Source organism: Telopea speciosissima, chromosome 5 (assembly GCF_018873765.1).
Source record: "Telopea speciosissima isolate NSW1024214 ecotype Mountain lineage chromosome 5, Tspe_v1, whole genome shotgun sequence".
NCBI classification, from domain to species: Eukaryota; Viridiplantae; Streptophyta; class Magnoliopsida; order Proteales; family Proteaceae; genus Telopea; species Telopea speciosissima.
In genome coordinates this window covers 50,400,404-50,412,552 of record NC_057920.1, presented here as the reverse complement: position 1 = coordinate 50,412,552, position 12,149 = coordinate 50,400,404, and the positions used below count along the sequence as shown (strand labels likewise).

Sequence of the window (12,149 nt, the reverse complement as noted above, 5' to 3'; positions counted from 1 at the left end):
GCTATGTCTGCCGTTTGCATCGATCTTTATATGGCCTCAAACAGGCCCCCAGGGCCTGGTTTCATTGCCTATCCCAATTCCTTATTCAGTCAGGGTTTTGCGCATCGAAGATAGACCCTTCCCTGTTCATATATGTTATGGGTACTGTAACCACTTATGTCTTGGTCTATGTTGATGACATCCTGGTAACCAGCAATAGTAGCTCTCATGTATCAGCCATCCTTAATCAGCTCTCCAAGGAATTCTCTATCAAGGATCTTGGACCCCTCCATTATTTTTTGGGCATTGAAGTTGTGCCTCATCCTCAGGGCCTTCTCCTATCTCAAAAGCGCTACATAACTGACTGTAAACCAGTGCTCACACTGATGCCTACGTCCTCTAAGGGCTTACAACCCGGGGGTACACCATTTAGTGATGTCACACTCTATTGCTCCATTGTTGGGGCTCTCCAGTATGTTACCCTTACACGGCCTGATGTAGCCTCTACAGTCAACTGCGCTTGCCAGCATATGCAATTGCCAACTGTTGAGCATTGGGTACTTGTCAAGCGTATCTTGCGCTATCTAAAGAATACATCCTATCATGGCCTATTGATTGATCGTCGATCTAGTTCTCGTCTGCAGGCCTACTCTGATGTTGATTGGGCAAGAGACAACACTGATCGTCGCTCGACTGGTGGCTTTGCTATTTTTATGGGTTCTAATCTGCTCTCCTAGTCCTCACGCAAGCAACGAACCGTTGCCCACTCATCCACTGAGGCCGAATACAAGGTTGTTACTGACACTACAGCCGAATTGACTTGGTTAGTAGCTTTACTAACTGAACTGGGCATCCCAATAGGTCAGCCTCCCATTTTATGGTGTGACAACATTGGGGCAACTTACTTATCAGCCAACCCGGTCTTTCATGCCCGTACAAAGCACATCGAAATTGACTACCACTTTGTTTCGAGAGAAGGTTGCCCGTCGTGAGGTCTCTGCTCAGTTCATCTCTACAGTCGACCAACTAGCCGATATCTTCACTAAGGGACTATCATAAAAGCGTTTTCAGTTTCTCAGTGACAAGCTCAAGATCCGACCCATCGCATCCTAAGCTTGCTGGGGTGTATCAGCCGAATATAGTAATGCAAGATTTCCTTGGCATGCTATATTCGGTTCCCTTTGAAAACCCTTCCATTCTTGTTGCTTCCATAATGGCATGGCACAAGAACGGCAAGCCAATCTCCAGTTAGACTTACCTTATATTTCATGTACACTGAATAGGTAGTTTCCTTATATTTCATGTATTGTAGATAGCAAGTTCATAGTTGAGAATCCTTGACAAGGATCTCACTCACTCATGTATATAAACAGTTGTAATCTCATGAAAGGCAAGGCAATAAACACCAATTCAATTATGGTCTCAAACTCTCGGTCTAGCTATACTCATCAGAAGCTGCCAACAATCCTTGGCACTTCGTACTTATCAGAAGCTGGCAACAATCCTTTGTTCGGTTGCTTACAAGCTTGATCTGCCTTCCACAGCTCGCATTCATCCAGTTTTTCATGTTTCTCTACTCAAAAGGCATCTGGGTGAACCACCTCTGCAACTTGAACCACTACCAGTCATTTTTCTCATCCCCAGAACCTACTCCAACGCCTATGGCAATCTTGGATTTCTGTACCCTACTCCGCAATTGCCAATCAGTACTCCAGGCAATGGTCCAGTGGGAAGGGTTGGCTTTAGCAGATGCCTCTTGGGAAGACCTCACCTTCCTCCGTCGTTTTTATCCTCAAGTGAACCTTGAGGACAAGGTTCGTCTTAGAGGGGATACCAATGATACGAGTGAGTCAATCGACACCTTAGCAGAGGACATGGCAAAGGATCCTCCAGCAGCTGTGCCTCTGCATTGATCCACAAAGACAGAGCAAACGAGCTGCAGGCCTTCGTGACTGTGTAGAGGTCGTAGCATGTGTATATCAAATCAGTTAAGATTTGGTGATTGTAATAGGAAACCCACAGTTAGTTATCAGCTAGGGCGTTAAGAATCTCAGAGAAGTTCCGTATAATGTACTGAGCGAAGGAAAAGGGTATTGAATAGAAGTTTCTTCTCCTTCTTCTTCGTTCTAGGAGGTGCTACCCTCGAAGTTAGCAATTGCTTTCTTAATTTCAGTAGTTTAACCTATCAGGAGCCAACCTTCAACAAGGTTTTTGGGCCATTAATGGACATTATAAATACACCTCATTAAAGAAAATTTACCAACGCCTGTGCCATCAATTGAAAATCATTTATTGTGTTTTAAGTGCACCTTTAGTTGAGAATCTCCAACTCTTCAAGTGCTTTATTTCTTGCATATCTACTTTATTAAACGTTAGTTTTTTGAGTTTTTAGGTAATATACTTTGGTTATTTAATTGCGCATTGTGCCTTTTAATCTCAACTTTCAAAGTTGTCGAGGTTTTTAAGTGTTGAGCCCAAGGAAACCACTAGGTTTGAGTGTGAGTCTCTAAGCAGTTGTGTTTATTGATCATGTTTGATCACAACTAGGGGAAAATCCAAGAAGGCCTCTCTTAGTAGTGGGATGTAGGAGTTGACCGAAGAATTTTTATCCTATGCAGTTACTGTACGGTGCAGCGCTGCATCGTGCGGCGGCTGCAGCGGTCATGTGCACCATGTGGGACCCGCTGTGCCACATGACCTCTGCTACGTCGCACGATGCAGTACTGCACCGTGCAGTAAAAGGAGAGGATAACGATTATTGATCGAACTGCTCTAAATTGATTAGTCAACCATTCTCTCCCCAATCCCTCCCCCTTTTCCTCTATTTGATTTACAACCTCTTACCTTGCGTCTTTAAGTTTTTGGGTAGCAAAAATTTTTGTAGTAGTTATTTACCCAATTCATCCCCTCTTGGGTTGCCCCAATCCAACAATTAGTATCAAATCAAGGTTACCATTGAACCTTGATAAGATCGAAGGATGGCAACACCAATCAATTGTCCAGCAGAAGGAGCTTCCACAACCCGGCCACCTTTCTTTGATGGTTCAAACTACAGTTATTAGAAGAAAAGAATGAGAATCTATTTCTCTTCTATGGACTATAAATTTAGGGCCCTTCCCCCCTGGAGCTTGACACAGAAAAATGCAGGCTAAACTAAAACCAGTCTTCCCTTTAGGAATTCACCGGCTCTTGTAGAATGAATTTACTATATTCACTGGAGGAGCTTTTCTTAAGCAAACATTTACTGAATCTGCTAAATTATCGGTATCTTAGGGTTTTTTTTTATGCAAGTAAATAGGCCATGACACTAAGACAAAACAGAGATAACATCCTCATAGGTTCTAGAAACCGAGTAGCTCGAGTTCTCCTTCATGGCTTTATACGTCGTAGACTTAAATAGCTTAATTACATCATTCTCAAAATTTACACAAATGCGAACAACATCAAACGTACAAGAGACATTAAAAAAAAAATGGAGATAGATTCCCATGGCCAAGCATTGTTGTTCGGTTCCTGCACCAAATCCTCCAATTCCTATGAGTTAGTCCAGATTTCTACAACTTTTCACCCTATTCTGGCTGCCGTTGGGAGTCCCTAAAGGAGATGCCTACCTCCAGCTTCAACTTGTTGGTCTATCAGCACAACCCAATTCTATCAAAACAAATTGGCCATGATACAAGATGTCATACGCCCAACCTGAATCGTTCAAGAGGCAGTTAGAAACTCCTACGCATAGCAAGATAGGATAACTCAAAGTGGGAAGAGATGGAGTACCAAGTGAAAGAAGCAGCAAATTCATTCGGAACAGTCATTAAGAGGGAATTAGTTGATGAGATCGGTGAAAAATGCAAATCAATGGTCCATTGGTTTATATTTTTAGAACAAGCATAGGATTAGGTTTAGCATTACTAGAAACATATTTGGTTCCTATGAGTCTAAAGAAAATAGAAAGTAATAGCCACAATACAAAAGAACCAATGAAGCTCATGATGGAACATAATAGAGGAGGATTCAGAGAAAGAAATGAGAAGGGACAAGACCGAAGGGTTGGATAGTAATTCAGTTCTTAAACCCAATGGTCCTACAGTCCATATTCGCTTAAGACAACTCGCAAAATAAAAATAGGTGCCAACGATTCTCTATGAGAATTACAAAAAGCATAAGAGACATCTAACGACATCCAATTGCCCAAAATTACTCTAACCAAGACACCATCATGAAAGACCCTTTTCAAAAAAATTTCCACCACCTAGAGAGGTTATGGTTACTAGCCACCCTCCTAGCTAAAAGAGGAATCTATGGTCAGAAGCCTAGAGTATTGCACACGAACTTAGCAGCTAATTTGGTGGTTAGAGACCCTAGTTTAGACCAAGGACACCACCAGTGATCCTCAGACTGGGAAATAGGAACCTTAAGAATCTCACACACCGTAGAAAAGGGCAGACACAAAAAAAGCAAACCTAAGTTCCAATCAGAAATAATGTCACAAACCCTATCTAAGAGGTCTCGACTATTAACTTCAGCAGGAACATTGAACAAGGGTAAGGTAGTAAGTAACCCACAAGTCAGACCAAAAGCATGTTTTCCTACCGTTATCCTTCGATAAACCATTTTCTGCACAGTAGGTAGAATGCCGGCAATATTGTTCCATGTCCAAGATCCACTTTTAGACATGATTTTCCTATCAAAGATGGGGCTTAATGTAAAAATATTTTACCCTTAAAACCTTAGCCTACAAAGCATTATCCTCATGAAGTAATCTCCACTCCAACTTAATCAACAAAGCTTTATTTTGGGTAGAAGAATCCCTCAAGTCCAAACCACCTGCAGATTTAAGAGCATAGGCCGTATACCATAAAATCAAATGAAGCCTCTCTTGGAATCACCCTTATCTCCATTCGAAAGTCTCAAACTAAGAGAGCCAAGACTACGTCAGATTTTTAGAGAGAAAGCAAAACAAGACAAATAGAAGCCAAAACAGATTATGTCAAAACCTTGCAACCAGCATAAGAAAGTAAGTTGGCCTTCCAAGATACAAACGTTTTTCCACTTTTTTTCACATCTAAGGGTTGTAATTCTAGATCAAGGGGGAAAAAGATTGGTTTCTAAGTAATTTGCATCCTTGGATATTTCCTACACGCCTCTTTTCATCTGAAGTAACATTACAGCTAAAAAAACAAACCACTGTTATCAAGATTTATATATTGGCCAGACAAATCTAAAAAACAATTCCAATACTGATTTAATAGTTCAACACATCTTCAGTGGTTGCCCTACACAAAATAAATGTATCGTCTGCGAAAATTAAGTGAGACACCTCGGGAGCATTACGAGCAACCTTAACTCCACAAAACATACCATAATTCTCTATAAGCTAAAACAGGTCGAGATAGAAGATCCACAGCAATAATAAAAATAAAGGGATTCAGGGGACACCCTTGATGAATGCCCCTAGAGGGCTCAATATTTTCAAAAGGATCTGTCACCAAGCTTAATAGAATAGGACTCAGAAGACAAAAGATAGCCAATAAGATCACACCAAGTATCACCAAACCCCAAAAACTCAAAAATGGCCCTTATACAGCCCCTCTAATCTATCATATGCTTTGGTCATATCTAATTTATAATTACAACAAATATAAACTTTCTTTTTTTATGGCTAAGATAATAAAAGATTTCATGAGCTATGATGATATTATCAGTAATTTGCCTTCAAGAACAAATGCCACTTGAAAGGAAGAAATGTAAGAATCTAAAATCCCTTCCAATCTATTAGCTAAAATCTTGGCTATTACCTTATAAGACACATTGCACAAATTGATAGACCGCAACTCATCAACCCTCATAACATCTTTTTTAGAATGAGGCAAATCAAAGTGTGATTAACACCAAAGGGAAGACAATGGTTCTGAAAAAAGTCACCAACAAACTTGCAAACATCACTCCCAACCTAATTCCAAAACCTTTGGAAAAAACAAGCTTGAAAACCATCAACACATAGACCTTTAAACGGTCCCAAAGAAAAAACAACACCCCTAATTTCCTCATTAAAGGAAGGGGGGGGGGGGGGAGGGACACAAGACCTGAGATGTATTGGGCAACACCACAATAGAAAATGAACACTCCACAAAGGAAGGGTCAAAGGGATTAGAAGTGAAGATGCCCCTAAGATGAATGCCAACTACCTAGAAATAGCCCGAATATCATCTATTCTATCCCCATCATCATTAATCAGAAAATCAATTGATTATTGTTATAGAAAAGCATAACCAGCACAAGTGATCCTTGTTGAACAAAAAGGATAATCACATGCAATTCAAGGGGAAAAAAATTGTATCTCATTAGAGAACAATTGGGTCTTTTCCAGAACAGCAGCCACAAACAATAATGTACTTGCTGAAAAGACTAGACTTGGATATGAAAAAAATTTATTCTAAACAGTTCTTCAAACATAAAAATGAAAAAATATACAATTCCAGCCCAATGAGCTTTGTTACAGAGACCACGAAGCTCCTGAAGGAAGCAATATATTAACCTCTGTATTAGAGTTCTACATATACAGTAGAGTTTTATATATACAGTAATCACACGATCTAAGAAACAAGATGGCTAGTAACCTAACCAAGTAGAAGGTATTGGCTGGAAATTCTGTTTGGCACATGCCATTAAGTTGTTGTAATCCAAAAGATTGAAACAGTCCCGGAAATCTGTGAAGAGCCTCTCGAATACCCTCCATTTGACTTCATATGATCGTGAATATGGATATGGAAGGAAAACCTGCAGAAAACAGAGGTCAAGCACAGGTAGATTACTATCTTATCAAGGGAATGGTAGGGTAAAAGAAAATTAGGTGTCAAGTGAACTTCTGGCGATTTTTAGGGCATCAATGCATCTCTGTAATCCTGAATTTTTCAATACTTAGTTTTGCCACTTGGCCAACTCCAATTAGGCTAAAACTTGACCAGTAAGAAGGGGACATGGGGTCCATCCAGAAAATTACAGTCCCATTTGACCTTCCAAGTGGCAGAACCAAGGCCTCCCAGGAGACCTTTCCACATGGGCCTGCTTAGAAATACCATCCTCTATTCAAGAAATCAAGAGTGACAAGTAGATGATCTCAACTAAACTTTAAAATGAGATCACGGGTAGTCAAGACTTGATTTAAACTGCCAAGGTCATTTCAGCTCTAGTAGATGCATGGAAGTCATCATCACCACATCAAAATGCTGCCCAAATGGATCTCCTTATTACTGCTGATACAATCATTAACAGAAAATTGCAAAAAAGAATGTCACAATTGGATATGGTCAACATTAATTGTTTCAGTTTGACCTGCTTGATCAGAAATAAATCAAATATATGATCCCTGTAAGTTATACTATCTTCTGTGAATGTAAATAGCATTATTGAATGTTAAGCCCTTTGTGATTTTTTTTTTGTCTCATGTGACCATGTCTTTCTGCCGCTTCAAGCACCATTGCTTTAGAGATTTGGAAATGGCAATTGCAGATTTGAAGATTTGTATAGAACAAATAACCTTGCTAAGCTATGCTACAGGACAAAGATTCTAAAAGAACCATCCACTTTAACCCAGAATAAAGGTGTACTTGCATTGGTTCGATTTGCTCTTTTTTTTTTCTAGAGTACATTGAATGTTAATCTGAAGATTTAAGCTTAGCTCTCTGATTAAGGCTGTAATTAGTGGAAGTAACACAAGTTGGGAACAGAGAATGATAGAAAATTCTGGTTCCCCAATGCTTCAATTATCTTGGAGATACGACAATCGTTTCTGATTTTGGTTAAAGATTCTAAAAGAACCACACACTAAAATCATTGTGTATATGCTATTATTTTGTTTATTAGGTGGTGAATGTCTGTTACATAGTGAATATATGCCCGTATTTTTACTTATAGAGTGGTCGTATTAAACACGTATTAAATGCATATCGTATTATTGCCGTATGCGTTTTATTATGCCGGATTTTTTAAAAGTATTATTGCCGTCTAGTCCATTTAATTGTCGTATGTATCCGTTCCCGTTCAATTGCCGTTCCCGAACTTACTAACTAAGGTTTAGGTTTGGGGTCCGGATGTAACAACCTTGCCATCTTGAATGAGTATACAACCCAAACCCAACTTTGAAACGTCACTATACACTGTCATCCCACTTGTGCCAGTTGAGATAGTCAAAATCGGGGTTGTGACAAATCTTTGCTTCAATTCTTGGAAGCTTTTCTCACAAGCCTCGGACCATTCAAATTTCACTCCATTTTGGGTCAGCCGAGTCTTGGGGAGTGAAGATGAAGTTTTGAAACAAAGGGATTTAAAAAAATTGGAATCAGATAAGCTGATTTTCCAACTATGAGTCCGATACGAATTGGGTGACTCCGGTTATATACCGATTCCTCAAATCGTCTGGTTGTGGGGAAACGCAGTCCTCCCATCTATTCTTTTGCTCTGACATTTTTCCTTTTTTAACCTTGGGTTTTTATGTATTCCTATTTGGCCCATAAAGTCGCACAATAAACCCGATCATCCTTACCGAGTTCAAGTCCAACAGAATCTCAGCCGCGGCAGGGTAGAGGGTACAGGCCCAATCGACCAACCTGGTAACTCTCTATCTCTCTCTCTCTGAGCAGTAGCAGGATACAGCCTCTACAGGCCAATCGACCAAAGCTGGGAACTCTCTTTCTCCCTCTCTGTAGAATAGCTACAGTCGTAGAGCCTCTTCCCTCACTCCCCTGCTTATTAAATGCCATTTCTTCGGATAGTTCCCATGAAGGATGCCATTAGCATGGGAAAAGAGGGAGGAAGAGTCTATCTTTGATAAGTTCCCTTTGTAAACTATTAGGTTTTGGGTTCTTAGTTCTTCTTCCCTTTCCGTTCGGAACTGGTGCTGTGTATATTTTTTGCTGATTCTCATAATGTTGATCTAGGGCACGGTTAACCTTTCCTTAGGACAAGCTGCTATGTCTTTGAAATTTTTTCCTTCTGAGTTTCACATGCAATGTGTAATTCATGAAATGTTATTCATTATATTTGTAATTTTGTACTTTAGAAAAATGAATCCTGTTTTTTTTTCTTTCTTTGTGATGAATATTAATAATAACGTTGAATTCTTTGTATTGTCTGAAATATACATGACTACAGCTGATCCAGACTGGGTCGGACATTGCAAAACACTGATAAGTATCAGTTGCATTTGCCTAAAGGCATCGACCTTCTCATCCGCCACCTAATTGATTACCATTGAATCCATCTCCATGACTTTTTCATTATGATTCAGCTCTCAAAGTTAGCTGCATTCTATTTACCATGCTTGTAGTTAAAACCCCCTACTTGATTTTGTATTAATATTTTTTCTTTTCCTGATAAATCCACTTAACACACTTGTAGCTCCATCCTGTTACAATATTGTCACTATCACAAAAGAGTCTTCAGCATTTTGAATTATGCTGCCAATTGCATAATCAGGTTCATGAATGTTGCATCTACATTAATTTAAAAAAAAAAAATTCTGGCTAAGGGAAAGTATTTTGACAACAGAACTTGTGAAGTTCTCTCCATGGCTGAAGGATATCCAAATCTTCCCCATTTATACCCTGTCAGGAAAAAATTGCTTATGTTCTAGTTCATCCCTTTCCAGTTGTTTGCCTTATTTGTAAGTTGCTTTTCTCTCATCAAATTATTTGATTATGTTAAACTAGATAAAAAAAAATTCCACCACTAAGGGCCATACTTGGTATAAGAAATGTATTTGTGAATTGTGATCCAGTTCAAGCCCTTATCAGATCTCTGTTGCCCAAATCATTCATAAGTTGCCTATGTATTATAACTTGTCATATTTTTTATATAGTCTGTGAAAATAGATAGCAACATATGAATCATAGTTGATATTTTTTTTGGCATGTTAGTTTTCCCAATCTTGTGGTCTGTCTACTTTTACTTCTTTCTATTTTTTTTGGCATGTTAGTTCTCCCAATCTTGTGGTCTGTCTACTTTTACTTCTTTCTGGAGTTAATGGTTTCAATTCCGAAAATTTCTTCCTTTTGTATTCTTTCCCTTTTTTTTGGGGGGGGGGGGGGGAGGGTAGGACAGTGGATTTGTTTTCAGAACTTCACCTCTTTTATTTCTTAGGGAACTAAGAATTTGGCCATCTATATGATGGTTTTAGTTTCTGTGGCTGTATCCATCAACTATTTTATATCTGCCTCTCTGTAGAGCTGAACTGGACGACTGTTATGAAAAAATTCACATGATGCAGCTTTTTTTATTATTTCCTTTTCTCTCTGTTTTGCAGATACATCAAATTCTGAAGTAAAAGAAAGAAGAAAATCTTTCTCAGAAAATGGTTGTCAGGCTTCGTTTGTCGAGGTTTGGATGCAAAAACAAGCCATTTTATCGAGTCATGGCTGCTGACAGCAGATCTCCAAGAGATGGGAAGCATTTGGAAGTCTTGGGTTACTACAATCCATTACCAGGTAGTTTGATTGGATCAATGGAAGTCTGTATTAGTTCATTCCAAAATTATGAATTTCGCTACATGCATTCTCCAAATTCAATTCTAGCTCTAAAATTTTCCCATTGTAAGCATATCATTTTACTTTTCCATTTCCATTTTTTGCAGATTGCAATTCATATTTTTATTGGTGACTATGCTTCTTACTAGTTTTCTTTTTCTTATGGGTTCTAGGTCAGGATGGGGGCAAACGAATGGGCCTGAATTTCGACAGAATTAAGTAAGTGATTTGTTTTTCCCTCAAAGTTCCCCTCCCTCTTCTTAAACATAATATCCCTCAAATTTTTCAGCCAGTTACAGTGAAGTTAAAATTATAGAACCAAAATATTAAAGCAATAACTTAATTTCGTAAAACATCAATCCAGTGTCAAAGACTACGGTAAATGGAATTGTATGATTTTAAGCATTAATCGAATGGGTACCATATCTAGCTTTCCAAGTCATATTAAGTGTTTCAAGAACCTCTCTTAAACTAAGGTGATTTTGAGGGAGAAGTTCAGAAGTTCTGCTGGAAAAGCTTCTCCTCTTAAGTCCTGAAATTCAAAAATGGGAAGTTGTTTACCTAGTTTTTATATCATGGTGGATGGTACTTTCACACGTTGCTTAGAGTTTGTTGGGCTAATGTTCAAGACTTAGCTAAGTGACACCTCAGGCTTCCTTGTCAGCTCAAAACCCATAATTTTCATGCCTCAAGAATTTGGGGGACCCTAAGATGAATTCCTCACATATTGAGTCTTGTGTCTCTACTTACCGTAGTAAATTCACATACCTACTTCTTGAAAAAAAAATGTATCATGTGGCATATTCATAGAGTCAGTAAAAACACATATTTTGTTATCCCACTTTATTTGCTAACATTTGCTTTATTTCTCCTATTATTCTATTTTTTTTTTCTGAATTTCACGATGTTGTATGTTTTCATTGTGAAGATATTATTCTACATAAACCATAGATAAAAATATATTAATATTTCATACATATTCTGAATTGTTCAACTTATTTTCAAAGACTGTAGCAAATTATACCTTAACTTATCCTGCATTGTCTTTTTTCCTTACCTGAATTTACTAACTATGCTTCTCATCCAGTGCTACCTATCAGAGATAATCACACTATTGTGATGCAGATTCATCACCGAAATAAGCTTATTTTATTAGGAATAAATCTAGGGTTGGGTTATATACATGTTGGGCCTTTGATCCCATGGATTTCCAATATATGGGTAATAGGGTTGCATACAGGATTAGCTGTTATAATTCCTTAGTTTTATTTTTATGTAATTAGTGGTCATGTGATTTGGTTAAGTGGTCATGTGACTACTTAATTGTTTTGTAAGTTAAGCTGGATTAGGACTATGTTTTGAGTCTATTTTTGTTTCCTAGAAGGTTCAAGTTACCTAATAGGTTAAGGATTGGGTTAGGTCTTTCCTTTTTAGTGTAAGGAGGGCAAACAGTTAACACGAATTTTGATATTAATGAAAAGCTTGTTGCTGCTCTTCTTCTCCATTGAAGATTTTTGTCCTGTGTTTGATCAAGGTTGTGGGATCGGTGTTTGATCCAATTGACACCTTGCGGTGGGAAGCCCGGGTGGTTCGTTGATGGGATTGGTGTTTGATCCAAATCGACACCTTGCGGTGTGAAGCCCGGGTGGT

General features: G+C 38.6%; 1 protein-coding gene across 2 annotated transcripts in view; it reads left to right on the top strand.

Moving 5' to 3' along the window:
- Positions 1-12,149, top strand: part of LOC122662078 (30S ribosomal protein S16-2, chloroplastic/mitochondrial) — a 47,610-nt gene that overhangs the window by 10,691 nt on the left and 24,770 nt on the right. The window contains exons 2-4 of one of the 2 annotated variants that reach the window (XM_043857637.1): positions 1,908-1,921; positions 10,280-10,460; positions 10,673-10,718. In XM_043857637.1, coding sequence (XP_043713572.1) covers positions 10,328-10,460; positions 10,673-10,718 — 179 coding nt within the window. In that variant the 5' untranslated portion in view covers positions 1,908-1,921; positions 10,280-10,327. Of the gene's footprint in view, positions 1-1,907; positions 1,922-8,529; positions 8,589-10,279; positions 10,461-10,672; positions 10,719-12,149 lie in introns of those variants that run through there. The other variant, XM_043857636.1, reaches the window with a different exon arrangement.